The sequence below is a fragment of the Castor canadensis genome, chromosome 11, assembly GCF_047511655.1.
Source record: "Castor canadensis chromosome 11, mCasCan1.hap1v2, whole genome shotgun sequence".
In the NCBI taxonomy this organism is placed as follows: Eukaryota; Metazoa; Chordata; class Mammalia; order Rodentia; family Castoridae; genus Castor; species Castor canadensis.
The window spans coordinates 100,392,989-100,413,656 of NC_133396.1; the positions used below are offsets into that span (position 1 = coordinate 100,392,989).

At 44.0% G+C, this 20,668-nt stretch overlaps 1 protein-coding gene across 2 annotated transcripts; it reads left to right on the plus strand.

The window, feature by feature from the left end:
- Nucleotides 1–369: 369 nt before the first annotated feature.
- Nucleotides 370–18,920, plus strand: F11r (F11 receptor). Of its 2 annotated transcripts, XM_020174325.2 has the most exons (11): nt 370–649; nt 15,589–15,657; nt 15,834–15,941; nt 16,165–16,311; nt 16,592–16,794; nt 16,956–17,058; nt 17,193–17,300; nt 17,533–17,545; nt 17,830–17,881; nt 17,998–18,069; nt 18,531–18,920. In XM_020174325.2, exons 1-10 carry the CDS (start codon nt 385–387, stop codon nt 18,031–18,033), a joined length of 1,104 nt encoding a protein of 367 aa, XP_020029914.2. In that variant the 5' UTR covers nt 370–384; the 3' UTR covers nt 18,034–18,069; nt 18,531–18,920. The 2 variants fall into 2 exon arrangements, with proteins under 2 accessions (XP_020029914.2, XP_020029913.2); XM_020174324.2 differs by having other exon boundaries at nt 17,998–18,920.
- The last annotated feature ends 1,748 nt before the right edge of the window (nt 18,921–20,668 follow it).

The following is a 20,668-nucleotide window of genomic DNA, read 5'->3' on the forward strand; positions in this document are numbered from 1 at the left end:
GATGGGACCAGAGTTTCTGCAGCATAAAGCAACTTACACTCAAACAAAACAATGAGAAAACCCCCAAACCAAGTCAGTCTATGTTGGGTCTCACAGTCCGACTACCCTTCCTTACCTTCTCGGAGGTAACGTTCTAGTTTCCAGCTTCAATTTAGAACCCAACCAGTCAGAATGTCCCTACTTCAGGAACACCACCCACTCAATTAAGGGGCCTTTACCTGCCGAAGGTGAGGAATTCCTTTCCTTACGCGACAGTCTCCTGGGCCAATCAGAGGTTCCTGGAGCAAGGAAAGGCGCCAATCCGACCCCGTGGAGTAACGGGCGGGGCTGCACCTGGCCACGGTGAATCTCTCGGATGAATGGCGGCCGTCTTCACCAATCAGAATGTGCAGGACTGGGGCGCCGGCCAATCGGACGTGGAAGGAGGAGTCGGGCGGGGCCCACCCTTCCAGCCTTCCACCCTTCCATCCTTTGACTGTTCCACCCTCCCACCCTGGCCGCTGGAGTTTAGTCTGGGCGCTGCGGGTCGCGAGGCTATCTGTTCTCGGGGCTTTTGGCCGTGGTTGTCCTGTCGGGATCCTAATCGTTATGGGGACACAGGAGAAAGGCGGGAGGAAACTGTTGTTTCTCTACACATCGGTGATCCTATGTAAGTTCCCAGAGTTTCTGGAGAAGTAAGTGGGTCGGGTCCGAGGTTGGAGGTAGGCGCTCTCACTCTCCTCGCTCGCGGGAGGGGAGGAGTTCGGAAACCTACTGGCCTCACCCTCCTAGTCCTCTTTCACCCCAGCGCTGGTTCGTCCCTCTGCTTTCTCCTCCCCCCAACTTTGGAGAGTGGCTGTTTCCCCTCCCCCACACAGGTGACTTGTGACTCTTCCCTTTACACTGGGAGCTTTCTTTACACTTACACTTAGTCCAAAAATAGCTGGGATGGCTGGTTCCACTCTTCCCAGTCCTCAACAACTGGTGAGAGCGAGGGCGCGAGGACTCTTCCCATATACATCTTCCCAACCATCCCCCTCTATAATGCACCTGGGAGAGGCCATTCTGCACCCTCGGACATCCGAGATCAAGAGAAGCTAGCCGGGACCTCTTGCCCCTTGACACTCTTGGCTCCTAAGGGCCCTTGGGGGAAACCTAATGGAGGGGTGAAAGTCTTCTTCTCCGGCTTTTGCAGGAGGGGTCTGAATCTTTGGGTTGCCAAGGTTTCTCTGGGAAAAGTGACTAAGTGCAAAGTCTGAAGAGGAATGAAACTGAAATCTGAAATTTCTTGGAACACAGCATTCAAAATTCCTTTCTCAATAACTACCTAGGAGTCCTTAATAAATGTTGTTGACTGAGTGGCTATTCCCTGGGGGAGGATGTGTCTGTTGGTTGGCTGGATTCTCCTGCCAGCCAAAGCTGTGCCCTCACCCTGGCCGGGCATGAGAGTTTTTGTTTCCTTTGTGAACTCCCTTTCCTGAGGAACAATGAGGCTTACTTGCTGGGGCTTGCCTGTGTCTCTAGGTGTGTTTATGTGAGACTGCGTGTGTAAGTTGGTTGGTTTATGCCTTTGTCAACCTGTGTCAGCACCTGTATATTTGTCTGTCTGATTTTTTTTCCTTTTAATTTTTTAAATTTGTGGTACTGCACATGCTATGTCTGATTCTTAAGTGTTCATGCACATACTTCTGTGGGTAGTTGTGTCAAAATGTGTTCTGTGTAAATCTCTGATTCCCTTACAGGTTTGTGTTTAGGAAGTGTAAAAGAAACAAACCATTACAATCAATATTGCTGTCTTACAAATGCAATTCATTTTGCTCAGATTTTGAAAGGTGGAAATATATTTTGTATCCTGGGTGTGTAGACCACTCCTTTGACTCTTAACACAAAAACACAAAACCCCTGGGGTGGACTGGACCACAGACAGTTCTAATTCTATTTTACAGATAAGGAAACAGGTCTAAAGAAGGGGGATGACTTTTCCAGACCGACAATAGGGTGGAATCTGGGAACCCAACCAAAATCTCCTGACTCACTTCTTTTTTCTATGTCTGAATCAGCTTCTCAGGCACCCCTCAGCAGAAGAGCTATTTGCTTCAGAATCTACTGTCTAAACTTTCCAACTGGGTTTTTTTTTTTTTTTCAATCTCACTTCTCCCTTTCATTCTACTTATCCATTTCCCTTTTTCTTCAGTTCCCGTCCTTTCCTACCCCGCACCTATTTCCCTTCTGCTTGGATCTTAGAAAATACTACTGACATCCACACTCATGTTTTCACTCTGTGTGGTACCCAGTACTAAAGACTGCCAGTTCTTGTACAGTTTCTGCTAAGTCTAGTGACAGTAATTGTCAGGCTTATAAGCTTCCTAGAGCTGCTTCCTTGCATCCCCTTCCCGCCTTTCTTTCTTTTCTCTCTCCCCTAGTTTCCTGTATTATTTGTGATAATACTACAATAAGCACATACTAGTTCTGAAAGAATTATGGGCGATAGCACTATTTTGAGCTTGAGGGTGTTTTAGGGAACCAAGTGACCATGATTTAGGGGGAGCCTGAGGTAATTTTGGATTAGCTTAGCAGGACAGTGGGTCTTGGGAAGCAACATATCTGGAGTATAGAAGGCTTCGCAACTTTTAAATCAAGATAGACTTGGGGGTTAGTAGGTAGACTTGATTTGGTTAGTGCAAATGAGGATAGAAAGGGAGCCAGGCCACCCCACCTGGGTTCTAGCTTTGCTCCCTTCTCTGCCTTGTGACTGTAGGCTAGTAGCTGCGTTTTCTAATCTATAAAACAGGAGTAATAATACTTGTCCTGAGGCTCAATGAGGGTAACAGCTACATTACTATCTGGAAGGTGTTATCCCCTTTGGATTTTGTGAGGATGAAAGAATGTTGTCCCCAGTAGAGTAGGTCAAAGGAAGCAGAGAGATTCCAAATAACAAGAGTCCAAAGTAGGGGCCTAACCAGGCTCATGTCTTTAGTCCCAGCTACTTGGGGATGAAGAGATCAGGAAGATTGCTGTTTGAAGCCAGCCTGGACAAATAGTTTTAGAGACCCTATCTTAAAAATACCCAACACAAAACAGAGCTGGTGGAGTGGTTCAAGTGGTAGAGCGCCTAACTAGCAAGCATGAGGCCCTGGGTTCAAACCTCAGTACAACCAAAAAAAAAAAAAAAAAAAAGTAGGGGCTCTTTCTTGGGTACCTAGTCTGAAGCATATATAGTTTGCCCATGTGCTCCTCTCCCTCCGGGGTTGTTCTTCCCAGTGGACTCTGCCTTCAGGAAGGAAGAATAAAGAGCAAGGTAGCATGGACAACAAAGCAAAGGGCTAACACCAGCCTGAGGAACGTAGTGGAGGGGGGGAGACAAACTGGGAAAACTGGGCTTGGGAAGAGTAAAACTGGTGACTCATAGTGAACCGAAACTTAGAACCTGCACTTGGGGGAAGTTCACCTGTCTCCCAGGCAGAAGAGGAATTTGTGCTTCTCACAGAGGCAGTGGCCAGTGGATGGAGTGTCTTTGGTGTAACCATAGAGGAGGAAGTGTAGCCCTGGTTAGAATGCTGTCTTCTTCTCTGCTCCTCTTTACTTGAGTTACTGGAACTCCTCAGTTCCAAAAGCCTCTGGGTCAGTCTTTGCCATGTTTCCTGCTGATGTTTCTGACTCAAGCCCATTTAGATACTTCTAACTTATTAATCAAGGGCTGACCACCTCAAAACTGTGGCTAGGTGAGTCACTAATAGCGAGTGGCAACAGCTGGGAAGGAGGAAATGAGTGGCAATGGGATTCTAGCAGGTTCCTCTGGGCTCTGGAATGCTTTCACCTCCCAACGTTTCTCTTTAGCTCCTTTGTGGTTAGGGTTTGCCTAGTTCTGGTTTGGGCTACAGCTGCTGTGATTTTTAAAATTGTTTATTTAGAATGGGATAGTTGACTGGATTTGAAATTCAAAATTGTATGAAAGAGGTGGAGCGGGAACAAAACAGGTCCCTGTTCTGGTCCCCGCCCCATAACCCTAAGTTGATTTGTCTTTCCAATGTTTTCTTATAGAGATACATGTGTATATAAATATATATTGCTTTTTTCTTACACAAAAAGAGGCACACCGTGCCTCTTGTTTATTTTACTTAGTGTATCCTGGAGGCTTTTCATGCTGGTGTTTTAGGGCTTGTGGCCTTGGCTGTTAGGATTCACCTTACCTACACACAGTCAGCTGGAGTTCTACAGACATAGAAATGGCTGACACTACCCCCCACCCGAAGATGGACTGAAAGGTGCATACTATGTGACAGATTAGGAAATAATGGAGCTGTTTTTCACATCTGTTAGCTTTGAGGCGTGACCGTAGGTATCTCTAAACTCAAACCTGCTTCCTCTTGAAAGGCTCAGGAAAAACCTGGATGACCACTGCAAATGTAATTGAGGAAGAAGTTTTTCAGTATTGTAGGAGGTCATGGGAAGCAGCGTGAATGGACGTGTATTGCGGTTTTCCGGTGTTCATCTGCCTGGGACTCCATGATAAGCAGGGTTTCTGTCTAAAGTCCAGCTTGTGTCATTCGTTTCACAGTGTGGGGGTGGGGTAGGAGGAAGCAGCTGGCTAGCAGGAAGTTGGATGCCAGGCCTGTGGAGTGAGTCCTGGGCAGGCAGGCGTGACCTTCCCTTGCAGTGGGGGAGCTGGGGGAGGGGGCAGAGCAGGAGAGAGGACAGGAGGTAGGGATGAGTGAAAGCACTCCTGTTTTACTCTGCTATTCCTACTTTCTGACACTGAGTGCAACCAAGATGGCTGCTTAGACCTAGCCCAGTCTGTAACTGCTCTCACACAGCCTTCTTGATCCCACATTCTGTATCTGTTCTACTGCATCATTCAGAAACAGTCTGCCAGCTGTGGATCTTCCCAGGTCCTGGGAAGGCCAGTGAACTATAGGAGTTGGTTCAGTCTATAGGTTAAGTGGGGGGAGGAAAGGGCAAGCCCAGACAAACAGAAGCCCTAGATCCAGGTTCTAATTGTATTGCAATGTCAAATTCATTTGTTAAGCCAACAAACATTGGCGCTTCCTGTGTTCTGAGCTAGAGATGTGGTGCCGGGACAGGCAATCAGCAAGGTGTGGTGAAGAAACCAATAGGGCTGGAGGTACTGTATTGGTAGCAGATGTATTAGGTAAACTGGGCACGTGCCCCTGGCGAATTTAGGAGTTTGTAACTCTCACTACTGAAGGGTCCTCTGAGGTCCATATGCCCAGATGGAAAATTGGGATGTATTCTTAACCAGAGAGACCACTGGTTCCTTCCTTTTCCTTCTTCTCTCTCTCCTTCTTTTTAAATACATCTAAACAAACTCATGGCAGAAAAGCAACTTAAGGAAAATCCAAATAATTAACAGGATCTATAGAGAAAACAAAGAGAGGAAGGAAATAGCCTTGCTGTTGTGGATTGGAGCCTTCATATCCAAGGCACAGGGCGGGGAATTTGATAGTCTTATTTCTCTGTTCCCACAGACTACAGAAAGAGTCGCTAAGTGGATGTGGAGCAGACTGCCAGGGGCCGTCACCAGAGCACACAGTGTTTTGAGAGCATAAAGAGGAAAAGAGTAACTTTTGTTCTGGATGTGCTTGCACATATCTGTAATCCCAGCACTCGGAAGGCTAAGGCAGGAGGGTCATGAGTTCCAGGCCAGCAGCCTGGGCCATATAGTAAGCCTCTGTCTCAAAAAATAAATTAAAAAGAAAATGCATATTAGATACCAACTTTATTTAATATGAGGGCTCTATGGATCACACCTACTGTTACTCTTTTTTTTTTTTTTTTTTTTTGGTTCTGGGGCTTGAACTCAGGGCTTTGTGCTTGCTAGGCAGGTGCTCTACTGCTTGAGCCATGCCTCCAGCCCCTACTGTTACATTTTTGGCAGTCACAGGCCCCTGCCCAGATTCAAAGGGAGGCAATGCAGGTGGGAAGAGATAAATTCATAGATAAACATGGTTCCTTCCCTCCCTCACCTTTTGTTGTTGTTGTTGTTATTGCAGTACTTGAGTTAGAATCCAGGGCCTCACACTTTTCTAGGTGAGCTATCGTCCCAGTTCAAGCATGACCACTTTGGAAAATATAATTTTCTGCTGCTTTATTATTATTCAGATACATAGTGATTTCCAGGAATTATATCAGTAGTATAGATTTATATAGTAGTCCCCCTTATCTTTGGTTTCACTTTCTGTGGCCAACCACAGTTTGAAAATATTAAATGGGAGCCGGGCACCGGTGGCTCACACCTGTAATCCTAGCTACTCAGGAGGCAGAGATCAGGATTAAAGCCAGCCTAGGCAAATAGTCTGGGAGACCCTTTCTCCAAAATACCCAATACAAAAAAGGACTAACAGAGTGGCCCAACTGGTAGAGCACCTGCTTAGTAAGTGTGAGGTTCTGAGTTCAAACCCCAGTACCATCAAAAAAAGAAATATTAAGTGAGAAATTTCAGAAATAAGCAATCCAGGATTAGGGATGTAAGAAGGAAACAATTCATAAGTTTTTTTAATAACTTTTTTTTTACCATATATTATAATTGTTCTATTTTATTATGAGTTATTGTTGTTAATCTACTGGTTTTTTTTTTTTTTGAGACAGTCTCACTTCCTAGGTCAGGCTGACCTCAAACTCATGATTCTCCTGCCTCAGCTTCTTGAGTGTTGGGATTATAGATGTGTGCCACTGCATCTGGCCGGTTGTTAATATTTTATTGTTTTTAATTTTCAAATTGAACTTTATCATAGGTATGCATAAGAAAAAAACATAGTCTAGTACTGTCCATGGTTTCAAAAATCAATGGAACATCTTGGAATGTCTCTCCCGAGGATAGACATGTCTCTTTTGAAAATGTGAGGATTGATTTAGCTGTTAATTGTTTTTTCACCTCACGCTTGTTAGACAGTCCTGTTTTGTGTTAAGTGTTTTTGAGATAGAGTCTCTCAAGTATTTGGCCCTTGCTGGCCTCCAACTGAGACCCTCCTGATCTCTGCTTCCCAAGAAGCTGTGATTATAGGTGTGGTATAGCTGTTTATTCTTTGTGATTATTTTGGCCATGTATTCTTTTCTTTTCCTTACTGTTTTCTCTTCCAAGTCTCTGCGGTTCCACCTACCAACTCTTGTTCTCAGCCAGTGTCTCCAGGCTACCTTTGCTCTGGTTTCTTCCTACCCTTTTTTCCTCCTTGAAATTTATCAGACTCATGTGGCTTTTTTCCTTCTTCTTCTTTTCTTTTGTGCTGCTTGGCAGGCACTCTACCACTCGAGGCACACCCTTTTTAGTTATTTTTCTGATAAGGTCTTTGCCCAGAGCCAACCTTGGACCTCCCTCATAGCTGGGGTTACAGTGCACCAACACAACAGGCTCAGGACTCATTCGTTGAGATGGGGAAAACTGCAATTTTCCATACCTCTGCCTCCTGAGGAACTGGGATTACAGATGTGAGCCACTGCACCTGGCCTCTCCAGGTCTTGATGGTATAGTAGTCTCATATTTCTTACTCATCTGTTACCTCATTTAGCCATTAAAGTTTATTTGAACATCACTTCCTGGTGTACCACACATTTGCTGTTATTACTACCATTTTTCTCCCTCTCTCTTTTTTATTTTTTGCAGTGCTGATAATGGAATAGGGCTTCTTGCAAGCAAGGCAAGTGTTCTGTCACTGGTCCCTACCCCTAGCTCCCAACCCAGTCCTTTTTGGTCACGGAGTTTGCCTCTCTTTTGTGGCTTTGTTCCTCTTATGATCTTCCCTATTTCCTTTCATTTTTATCCCTCTTTCCTACTTCCTTTTTCTCTGAATTAAAATAGTTCATTTACACTTGCTTATTATAGATACAAAGAACAAAGAAAAGAAAAACTGGCTGTGTTCTCATCTTTTAGATAATTCATACTATAAAATGTATGGCATCTATTTTTAGAGATTTCTTAATGTATATTCTTGGGTAATTAACTTTGGTGGGACTAGGGTTTGAACTCAGGGCTTTGAGCTTGCAAAGCAGGCCCTCTACCTGTTGAGCCATACTTGTAGTCCATTTTGCTCTGGTTATTTTTGGAGATGCAGTCTCATGAACTGTTTGCCCTGACTGGTCTTGAACAGTGATTCTCCTGATCTCAGCCTCCCAAGTAGCTAGGATTATAGGCATGAGTCACCAGCACTCAGCTATGTATTTATTTTTGGGACAGGGTCTTGTTATGTAGTCCAGGTTAGCCTCAAACTGTCAATCCTCCTGCCTCAGCCTCCTGAGTGCTGAGATTGTAGGCATGGCTATCTATGCCTGATGGAGTTGTTTTTATTACCGATAGAAATAGAATGTTTTACATTACATATTTTTACATTTTGGAGGCTTTTTGTTTTTCTTTTGGTAGTTGTTTTGCTTTTTGGTGATATTGGGAGTTGAACTCAGGGCACTTGCTAGGCAGGTACTCTACCAGCTGGGCCACATCATCAGCCCTTTTTGTTTTGGTTGTTTTTGGAATAGGGTCTTGTAGTCCTGGCTGGTCTGGACCACAAATCTCCTATGTATGCTTCCTGTGTAGCTGGGATGATGACAGACATGTACCACCATGCCCAGCTATTGGCTGAGATGGGGGTCTTGCTAATTTTTTGCCTGAGCTGGTCTTGAACTGTGATCCTCCTAATTTCCACCTCTGGAATAGCCTGGGTTTCAGGTGTGAACCACCTCGCCCAGCCTGGAGATGCTTTTTTATGTCAGTTCAAAGTGATCTACTTTGGCTTTTCTATATCTCCCAGATTTTGTATATATATAATTTTATATCTGCTACTTCATTTGTTTTTATTTTCAAGAGGAGTTAAGGCATGAATTTAGGGGATAACAGGGGAAAAGTTCTCATTTGTAGTTTTTTTTGGTAGTATTGGAGTTTGAACTCAGGACCTCACACTAGGCAGGTGCTCTACCACTTGAGCCACTCTGTCATCCCTTTTTTGTGTTAGGTATTTTTGAGATAGGGTCTCACGAACTATTTGCCTGGGCTGACTTTTGAATCTTGATCTTCCTAATCTCTGCTTTCTGAGTAACTAGGATTGCAAATTTAAACCACCAGCGTCTGGCTCATTTGTGTATTGAATCCCAAATTAATGAGCATGGTAAATTTTTATTGCTGACATTAGCTTTATCCTAAGTGACAAGTGACACTGTCCGACTTGTCCACCCAACCCCACCCAACTCCCACCCTTTCTCTTTTCATTGACATGGTACAACCAATCACAGGGTTTCTCCCACTTTTTTTGCTGGTATTTTAGACCTTGATTCGAAGAACTCCTGGTACTTCTTCCACCTTTGGTTCTGCAAACTTTTCTTGGAGGCGTGTAGGTGTCTGTGTGCACAACCAACCTTTTATCACTATGACACCTGCAGATGCACTGCAAGCCTAGGAGTAGCAATCAGTCCCGTTCACAGCCTAGCAGATGGGAATCACACATGTGCAGACAACTTAAATTTTGTTTTAAAACAAGTACATTTAAAAACATTTTTAAAAAATGATATAAAAACTGCCAGGTGCTTGTGGTTCATACCTGTAATCCTAGCTACTTGGGAAGCTGAGATCTGTAGGATCGCCATTCAGGGCCAGCCTAGACAAATAGTTCTGAGACTTCATCTCCAAAATAACCAGATCAGAATGGACTGGAGGCGTGATTTGAGTGGTAGAGTGCCTACTTTACAAGCACGAAGCCCTGAGTTCAAACAAACAAACAAAAAAAGATATAAAACTACATTTTAAAAAGGGCTAATTAATAGAGCCTTTATATTTTTTCCTGAGGACTGATTTTTTTTTTTTTTTGGTAATATGAGGTTTGAACTCAGGGCCTTGAACTTGCTAAGCAGGTGATAAAACTGAATGGTATTTCAAAATTTTTTTTGGTGGTACTAGGGTTTGAACTCAGGGCCTCACGCTTGCTAGGCAGGCACTCTTATCACCTGAGCCACTCTGCCAGTCCAAAACTGAATATTTTTTAAAGAGGTTATATTAATATTAAAATTTTAAAGAGATTGGGCTTTTCATCAGGTTTGTTTTTTTCTTCGTTTGGTCATGCCTCATCTATCAGTTTAAAAAACAGGGTTTAACTTTGTCGATAAACCTGAAAAAGTAGATGTTAAAGCAGGTGGTCTGCTATGACCTGATTTGTTAATGCTTTGCATCATTCGGTAAACGTCTGTGGAGTGCCACCATGTACCGGGAATTACACTATGGGCTGAGCATCGGAATAGTAAACACATGGTCTCTGCTCTCTGGGGGTTTGCTGTCGGGGAGACATACATGTTTACAGATGACGTCACCATAATGTGGGAAGCACTTTGACAGTGTTATGCATGGGATAATGAAAGCCTAAGAACGGGTAGGTCTTATGTTGGCCCCATGAGGACTGGGGTGTGGTAGGGCATTTCTTAGAAAATAATGTGGATGAATAGGTGCCAGCCAGATAAATAGAAGAAAAGGGAGTTCTACTACAGAAATACCATGGGCAAAGGCAGAGATTGTGAAATTGCAAGGTCTTTGCTGGGCAGTGCAAGTAGTTTTGATTGTGTAAGGCAAATTGCAACAGTAAAAGTGGGTGAGGAGGATGGTAAACTATCACAGGATCATATGGTGCTGGAACTTTCTTAGCTTGTTGGAAAATTTACCTTTTGTCATATAGGCTATGTGGAATCATCAAAACCTTGAAGGACAGGTCAGATTTGCATTTTTGGGAAGGCTGTAGTGTGGCGCAGACTCTGCAGTTTGATTCTCTACCACCATTTGGCCTTCAGCAAGTTTCTTAACTTCTGTGGGCCTCAGTTTCCCCATGTAGAAAATGGTTTGTAACTTGTTTCTCACTTTTTTGGTGGCACTAGAGTTTGAACTCAGAGCCTCACTTTTCCTAGGCAGGTGCCCTTACTGCTTGAGCCACTCTGCCAGCTCCCCTTGTAGAAAATGGGAGTGAGGACAATACTATCACCTACCTTTGAAAGTTGCTATAGGGATGAAATGACTGTACATGCTACGTGCTTACCAGGCCTGGCATATACTAAAGCCATATATTAACTGTTAGCTCTTCTTCTGGCATTGAGATGGAGGATGGATTTTCTGTTCATGGACCCAAAACTTTAGCAGGCCAAAAGTCTAATCTTTAACCTTGTGGGTTTTCTCATCGGGAACTTAAAAGAGTAAATGGGGTAGGTGCAGTGGTGTATTCCTGCTATCCCAGCACTTGGGAGGCTGAGAAAGGAAGATTGAGGGTTCAAAGCCAGCCTGGGCCATGTAGAGAGACCTTGTCTCAAAAAACAAAACAAAACAAAATAGATGAAACTAGCCTAGTGTTGGTGACTCGTGCCTGTAATCCTAGCTACTTGGGAGGCTGAGACTGGGAGGATCGAGGTTCAAGGCCAGCCTGTACAAAGGAGTGGCTCAAACAGCAGAGAGCCTGCTCTGTAAGAGCAAAGCCCTGAGTTCAAACTCTAGTCCCACCAAAAAAAAAAAAAAAAGAAAAAAGAAAGAAACTACACAACGGAGAGGATGAAATTTCTCTCTACTTTGTTTATTTTATTTATTTTTTTCTTCTTTTTCTCCCCCTCTGGTTTGGTTTAGCACATGCATTAGTAGGACATTTGTATGCTTTTGTGTAGTATGGCGAATATAGGTCTGAGGTTAAGTACAAAAGGGGAACTGTCACGAGGCCAGAGAAAATATAAATTGATGAGATATTGGCAGGGAAACTGTCCTGAGGGAGAGTCCCTTTCCCTGCTATTCCACCTGTGAAGGTTCTAGAGAAGAGAGCCTCCCTGAGGAGAAATAAGTAAGAAAGAAATAAGTAGTCACAATGGCAGGAGAGAGGTAGTTTGGTGGGCTGGAGTGTGATCACTTCTCAGGCACTATTTATTTCTTATTTAAATGTCTTGAAATGTTGACGTCAGAAACATACAGAAGTGTATACAGAGGGTCTATAGTTAGATGATAATACATTATAATACTTATTTGGTGCTTTCTGTTAGTCACACACTGTTCTAAGCACTTTGTATTACCTTGCTTAACCTCACTTTGATATAGTAACTGTTGTCATCCTCATTTTACAGGTGGACAAACTGGGTTTAAAGTGGCTTAGTGGCTTGCCTGGCTCACACAGTCTAGTAGTAACAGAGCTGGGATTTGAATGCAGGCAGTCTTGTTCCAGAGGCATGTTCTGGAATGAGAAGGGGAATGTGGACCTGTGGACCAGGGCAGCTGAGGTGTCCTGTGGTGGGTGAATAGGAGTGGCTGGTTGGCAAGGCTGGACTCAACTCCTGGGTGATTGACAGGGCTGGACTCAACTCCTGGGTGATTGACAGGGCTGGACTCAACTCCTGGGGCAATATACCCGCACAGTAGACTTTTGGGCATTGGCCCAAGTGGGCTACTGTAGACAGGAAGTCTTAACATCATGTGGACCTTGAGGTGAAGGTGCCTGTATTTGTAACAGAAGAGAAGTCCAGAGTAAGTTAGGTAATGAGGAGGAGAATATACCTGTAGCCAATGTGTTTGTTATATATGTGCTGTAATTCGTGAATGTGTTTTAGATCTGAAGATCTCAGAGGACTTAAAAAAGAACTTAGCCAAAGTCAGAAGTGATAGAGGAATAACCATAAAATTCATTCATTGTGATGGATGTGTGTGTTTCAGAAGCTAGTTTCTTGTTTAATTAGATGCTGCTCATTACTTGGGTGGTGTCGCAGGTTGGGTTCTTGGGAAGCTGACTCTGATATATCAATTATCACATAAGACATTTATTAGGGAGTGCTCTTAGGATCCACACCTGTGGGAAGGAGGGGACGAGAGCAAGATTGGGCAGAGGGAGAGTCTGAGTTATACTGTAGTCACATGAGGCCTCAGCCTACCCCACAGGGAACTTCAGAGCTGAAATGGCCTTTCAGATCTGCCCCAGGTTGGGGAGTTGGGAGATAGAGTTTTACACTTTGCCTTTTCTGTGTTGATCAACTCTTGGGCCCTGGTTGCACCTGGTAGAAGGCAGGTGCTGGGGCAAGACAGCATTCTGGCTGTCCTCAAAGAGGGCAGATAGACTAAATCTTCCTTTGGGAGCACCCTTAGCAGCTGGGGCAGTAAGTCCCTCATTGCAAAGGGAGATCTGATTCAAGCATCACAGTACATACCTCTAGATGCCAATTGCAAAACTGAAAATTGAAGACTCTTTGAAAACAAGGTTCCATTATTGAAGCAGGGAAGGTTGACTTGGGCAAAAAAAAAAAAAAAAAATTAAATTTTTTTTTTTTTTTTTTTTTTTTAGTGGGACTGGGGTTTGAATGCAGGGTTTAGTACTTGCAAAGCAAAGAGGTGTTCTATCACTTGAACCACACCTCCAGTCCATTTTGTTCTGGTTATTTTGGAGATTAGGGTAGGGTAGGGGTCTCATGAATTACTTGCTAGGGCTGGCTTTGAACCTCGATCCTCCCAATCTTGGCCTTCCAAAAGTAGCTAGGATTATAGGCGTGAACCACTGGGGCTCGGCTATCCAGCTATTATCAGCTTTCTTCATGAAAGTTGAGTAGGAGACTCACATCCTCGGGAAGGGTTTCCAATTTAATAAAGGGTATTTGGTTTAATGTCCACATCTGTTATTACATTTGAGTGTAAATTTGACATTAAAATGTAATGACAAGTTTATAGATACAAAGTAATATTAGAAATAATCTATAGATAAAATGAGCCTAACTTTTATACAGTTTACCTCCATTAAATCAATGGCAGAAATTGGGAGAATTATAGTTCAAGGCCATCTCAGGCAAAAAGTTGTTGAGACCCCATCTCAACCAATAGCTGAGGTGGTAGTGTGCGCCTGTCATTCCAGCTATGTGTGAAGTATAAATAGGAGAATTGCAGTCCAGGCAGGCACTGGGCAAAAAAATAAAAGCAAAATTAAAAATAACTAAAAGCAAAAAGGGGATATGGCTCAAGTCTTAGAGCACCTACCTAGCAAGTATGAGGCACTGAGTTCAAATCCCAGTGCTGCCAATAAATAAATAACAAAATAGGGGGACTGGTGTGGCATGGTGGCATATGCATTTGGGAGGCTGAAGCAAGAGAATTGAAAGTTTGAGGCCAACCTGGGGTACATTGTGAGACCCTGTCTCAAAAAAAAAAAAAAAGAAAGAAAAAAGAAAAAAAGAGTATAAGAGAAACCTGCATACTAGTTCAGCTCTACCATTTCCTTGGGCCAATCAACTTCTTAACATTTGAGATTAATTTTCTTTTTTATAAAATGAGAGGAAAATATATATCTGTACTAATTCACAGTGTTGTTATGTGAGATTTAAGTGAGTGTGTGTGTGTGTGTGTGTGTGTGTGTGTGTATGTGTATCAACAGAAATGCCAAGGGGGCTTGAGAGAAAAACTAAAGGACTTTTGGTGACCATATAGATCAAACCGCCTCACATTTCTGATGAGAAAAGGAAGTGTTAGGGACCAGAGACTATATTCAGTTACGTGAATGCTTAAATAAAGGAAAATGTATTTGAATTTAACAGATATGCTTGTATTGCACATCTTTATACATTTATCTAAGAAGACAGGGCTCTGACATAAAGCTATAAATAAAGCATACTTCATTAATTTGAGCTTTGAAAACATGAATGGGGGTAATTGTGTAAGTACAGGTTTATAGCCCTATCTTGTGATCTCAGAATCCTTTATGAGCTTTAACTTGGCAAGTTTGGGCCTGTCCTGTGCAGGTGTTTTTACCATCCTGTTATCCACTGTTGTGTCCCTCCCTACTTCCTCAACTCCTTATTTATTTAGCCTCTGGTATCTCATTCCTCTACCCCATCCCACACCCACCTTTTCTTCCTCTATTTGGAAGGGAAGAGATTCTTTTGTGTGTGTGTGTGTGTGTGTGTGTAGATTCCTTTTTTGTTATAAATTTTTTTTAGGATATATTCACTATGGGGTGGGATTCGTAGTGACAATTCCGATTAGACTTATATTTACAGTTTCTGCATGGTCTCTTCCCAAGAGATTGTGATGAGGTGATCTGAGCCCCATCTCAGAACCAGCTCTGTGATCTTAGGCACATTTCTTTATTCTCAGTTCCTTGTGTAAAATTAGGATAATAATACCTGGCCTGGTGATATGTCATGCTTATTTCAAGGATCAAATGATGTAATGTATCTGAAAACACTTTAAAAAGCACCAAATGTTCTATAAATGTCAAGTATTATTATTATCCTCATTACTGGGTCCTCCTTTTCCCTCCCCACCTTGCCTCCAACTTGTTGGAAACCTTCCAGGATTGGCTTGACAAGTGGCTGCAATCTTTGGTTGAGAAGCTTTCTCTGAACCATGACATGTCTTTCTGGAAGCTGCCCTTGGACTAGTAGAAATTTAATTAGATTTTGGGAGCCATAGAGGAAACCATTTAAAATGGAAGAAATGTTTTGTTTCCATGATAGAAGTGTATTGGCCTGTCTTTGTAACAAAACACATTGAAGATGTTTAAGATAGTGGCCAGAGGGTGTGAGAACCAAGCTGGGAGGAGCCTGAATCTCCTTACATCTTAGGATCACAGACCATCTGCTGGGTCTGTACCCTATTCTGATTGAGCCTTCTTTTCTTCTCCTCAGGCCCTCTGGTGCTGGGCAAGGGTACAGTGTACACTTCTGAATCTGTTGTCCGAGTTGCTGAGAATAAATGTGAGTGGGGTGGGGCTCTGGAGAGTGGGGAGGGTGGGGCAGGGTAGGTGTGAGGGGGAGAAGGTACCAGACCTCTAGGGGCAGGGAGCATGGAGAGCCCAGTGGTTTGGGGCTGGTTCCCACCTTCTCTGTTTTTTGAGGCTTCTTCCTTCCTGACACTGTGGTCCTGTCTGCAGCGATCAAATTGTCCTGCTCCTACTCTGGGTTCTCCTCTCCCCGTGTGGAATGGAAGTTTGTCCACGGTGACACCACCAGCCTGGTTTGCTATAACAACAAGATCACGGGTGAGTTGCGCCACCTTCTTTCTGATTGCTGAGGTTGTGAAGCAGTTGACTCAACCTGGATTCCAGGGCAGGGGCACACCCTTGCAGCTCAGCCCTCCGTAGCCTCCCCAGTTTCCTTTCTGGAGGAAGAAGAGGGCACCCCCTACCTTGAGCACCATTTTCATCAGTTTCGCTTAGCTCTCCAGTTCATCCCATCTCTGCCTCTGCTTCCTTCGCTTGGTAGCTTCCTATGAGAACCGAGTTACCTTCTCTCCAAGTGGCATCACCTTCGATTCTGTGACCCGGAAAGACACTGGGATGTATACTTGTATGGTCTCTGAAGAAGGTGGCAACAACTATGGGGAGGTCACCATCCAGCTCATCGTACTTGGTATGTACCACATGACTTCTGCGTGGGCCTCAAACTAGTTGCTTCCCTAAACCCATAGCAGACTGCCTAGCTTTAGAACTCCTTGATGGTAAAAATGCCCGTCAGGAGGGATATTTGGAGTCACTGCCACCAGAGAGGAGATGAGCCCTTGCTTAGGTGGAAATTAAGGGAATAACGGTGGGCGCTTAGAGTTTATTGGATTGGGTAGTCTGTTACCTACTTTCATAGAACCATCCTTGTCTGTGTGTTCAGTGTCTTCCTTCCATCTCTCCCTCCCTAGTGCCTCCATCTATGCCTACAGTCAACATCCCCTCCTCTGTCACCATTGGGAGCCGGGCAGTGCTGACCTGCTCAGAAGAAGATGGTTCCCCACCCTCTGAATACTACTGGTACAAAGATGGTGTACTGATGCCTACAGATCCCAAGAGCAGCCGTGCCTTCAGTAATTCTTCCTATACCCTGGATTCCAAGTCAGGGGAACTGGTATGGATGGGGTAGGGGTGAATGATTGAGGGGGGACACAGTTCTGGAATGGTAGGGAGGAAGAACAAACAGCAAAGTGAACTTAGAGTTAGGGTCAGGAGATATAAAAGGTAGGTACTTCGGTTTTTCTAGCAAGAAACCAATTTTTTTCTTCCTTCCAGGTCTTTGATTCTGTGACAGCCTCTGATACTGGAGAATACAGTTGTCAGGCAATGAATGGGTTTGGGTTACCCATGACATCAGCTGCTGTGCGCATGGAAGCTGGTAAGTAAGAATATGCAGGCACTTGAGCTCAGGGCTGGGTTGGGGATGGGAGTCTGCTTTTTATCTGGCCATTGGCTATTCTGTCAGTTCTACAATTGTGCAATTGTGCCTGACCTCTGGTTTGTGTCTCACAGTGGAACTGAATGTGGGGGGCATCGTGGCAGCTGTCATCGTAGCACTGCTTCTCCTTGGAGTCTTGATTTTTGGCATCTGGTTTGCCTATAGCCGAGGCTACTTTTACAGTAAGTATTTGCCCTCGGAGGTTCTCCTTTGTATTGTCCCCAGGGAGCATGGCTTGTGGGTGCCGTCTGAGTGAGGAGCCGTCTGTGCTCTGGGTGCTGGCATTCTTACTGGGGAGCACAGATCACTTGATCTAATTTATATCAAGTGCTACACACTAGTTCCCCCGCCTTCCAATGCCATGCCATGTTCTATCCTGCTGAAACTCATGGTTTTCTTGTTTCTCTTTTTCAGGAGCAAAGAAAGGGTGAGTGAGGTGCTGTCCTGAGGTTCTCCAAGGATCAGAACGTGAACATGTGTGGTTTGAAGCTGAGATGTGCCTTAGAAGTGGGGAGGAGGGTTGGGGGTAATGTCAGCCATCTTGGAGGGAGGACAACTGGATTTCTATTCACTCCTGTTCACCTGGGCTTGTCCTATCTCCCTCTGCCCACACCTCTCTACCTCAACTCTATGTGACTGCATAACATGGCGAGGAGAGGTTAATGAACACTTTTGGGGACTGAGTGTCTCCAACTTCTGGCTTGTCCACAGGACCTCGACAGCTAAGAAGGTGATTTATAGCCAACCTATTACTCGAAGTGAGGTGAGTATGCCGGCCCTAGAGTGGGGAGGTCTCTCAGCTAAAGTGAAGGGATTTATATTTGGGTCTTCATTAGCTAAAGAAGACTGTGGTGTTGACTGTGTATTTTATTTCCCCAGGGGGAGTTCAAACAGACCTCATCATTCCTGGTGTGACCTGGTCCAGCTCATCTCTGTGCTTGCCCTACTCAGGTGCTACCAGACTCCGGCCCCTGATGTTTGTAGTTTCACCGGATACCTTAATTGTCTTTTAGACCCCACAGGACCCCTCCACTTTTATCTTAGTTAGGATGTGATTTTAATAGCATCAGCAATGTGCACCTCCCTCTTTCCTTCCCTCCCTTCCTTGCCTACCACTACTGAGTGGCCTGAGACTTGTTTAAAATTTTCATTTCCCATTTCTACAAGAGATCAGGCAGGAGTCCTGTATGCCTGATGACTTCCCTTCTAGGTAGACAGCAAGAGTGGTAGGGCTCCCAGGAATCCGAAACCACTGCCTGGCCTATAGTGGCCTTTGAATAAGGATCTTGAGCCTGATAACTGGGCTTTCTCTTCCTGGAATGAGGACTGTTGCCGGCTGTTCTGGAGTGGGGACTGGAGAGAGGAGCTGCTAAAGTGTTTGATGGCGACATTGTCTCTTCCATGTCCCCAAGAAAAGTGCCACTGGGATCCTCCTGGTCTGTCTTCCTCCTGAATGCAAGCAGACTGCATAAGAAAGTGGGAAAGCTTTCAGGAAATGTGGAGAAAAAAGATTTAAAACCACTGATGAAAAGAAAGCTGGAACTGGTAGCCATCACCTTCCTTTAGCTGGAACAACTGGACAGACCGTCTTCAGATGTCTGTAGGGCTGTGGGATGCCTGTATTAGACTTGGCTCTTTGCTGAGCTGTGTGTGTGTGTGTGTGTGTGTGTGTGTGTGTGTGTATGTGTATGCTAAGAATTTGGGTGATGTGTTGGAGGGCTTCTTAGCTCTTCGGTGAGGTTGAGTTCCTGTGTGTTTTTATTACCTGAATGTTGCTGGAAATAAAAACTTGATTTGTCAAAGCTTCTTTTTGTGGGGAGTGGAGGAAATGAGGTCTTTGGAGGTTTCCGAACTTCTTTGTACAAACAGGAAAATACCTCAAAGGCCTACTTCCCAGTAACCTGGGGCTGCTCCCTAGGGCCCTGCCCCCCTTGCCTGATTCTTAACTCAAGGCAGAGCTTCTGGATTTCACATCCTTGTTGCAGCACCTCCTGGGGTACCCAGTGTGAAGCTGGTGCTGTGCTTGGGGTTTACTTGGCTCGTTCCACCAAGTGAAAGGAGAAAGTGCCCACCCCCCTGCCTGATGGGGTGCATTGCCCAGACTTTCTAAGGCTAGGAGAAACTGATGCCAAGGGGGATATCTCAGATCATTTGAAGAACTATTTTAAGAGTAGTTTAAAGTAGTAACTATTTATTCAGTTCAGGAGAAGATGTTTTGAGAGTGGAGCAGGAATAAGCAAGATAGGCCTGTCAATGCTTTTTTTCTCCCCATTTGGATCCTGGGCCCTTAATTTTGTTTCCTATTTACCACATTCCCCCAATCTATCTTTTATTTTGAGGCAGGGTCTTGTCATTGTGTAGCTCAGGTTGGCCTTAAACTCATGATTCTCCTGCCTCAGCCTCCCTAGTACTGGAATTACAGACATGTGCTACCACACTCAGTCCCAATCTGTTAATTAGTAAGAGGGCAAATAAAGGATTTGATTTTGCTTTTTTGCTTATTTCTTTCTTTGGAATATACTAAATGCCACTTTGCCATATTCTGTATTTTTATCTAGAAACCCCTAACTGAATTGATTTTTCTTTTTCTTTCTTTTTTTTTTTTAATTATATTATTGTTATAGTTTCCTTTTCTATCAAGAATCCCATGGGCTGGTGGAGTGGCTCAAGTGGTAGAGTGCCTACAGGTGGGAGGCCCTGAGTTCAATCCCCAGAACACACACACACACACACACACACACACACACACACTCAGAGTCCCAAAGGCCAGGTGCTGGTGACTCATGCCTGTAATCCTAGCTATTCAGGAGGCAGAGATCAGGAGGATCATGGTTCAAAGCCACCCCCAGCAAATAGCCAAACCCTATCTCAAAAAAACCCATCACAAAAAAGGGCTGGTGGAATGGCTCAAGATGTAGGCCCTGAGTTCAAGCCCCAATAAATAAATAAACAAACAAATAAATAATAAATATCCCAAAAGGAAGGGGAAAAAAGTGAAACTAGAGGAAATAAACTCTACTAAGATAATAAAAGAGAAGATTATGAAATAGTTCAGTAAGGATGACATTTTTAAAGTTGTTTCAGTTCTGTGTCATGGAGGACAGGGTGGGAGAGAGATGGATTAAAGGCCACAAGAATGGGTGATTCATGACTCTTGTGTGTTTGAGTTGAGTAGCTCCTCACTTGTGATGAGTATGAGTCAGTTAACAGCCTTGAAGTTGGGAAATACGGTGTCAGCTTTCATTTTAGGATATCAAAATTGATCCTTGTAATAAATGTTTATTTTTCACATTGAGTTTACTTAGATCCTGAAATTCTGCATATCCTTCCAGATATCCGTACAACTTTTTGTGTGTATTTTTTGAGGTAGGGTTGTGGTATATAGCTCAAGCTAGCTTCAAACTCCAGAATTCCTGCCTCAGCCTCCCAAGTGCTGGGATTATAGGAACGTGCCACTGTGAGCAGCTTTAATAGCTACCTTTTCTTTTTTTAGTGGTACTGGGTTTTGAAGTCAAGGCCTCGTACTTGCTAGGTAGGTACTTTTAACACT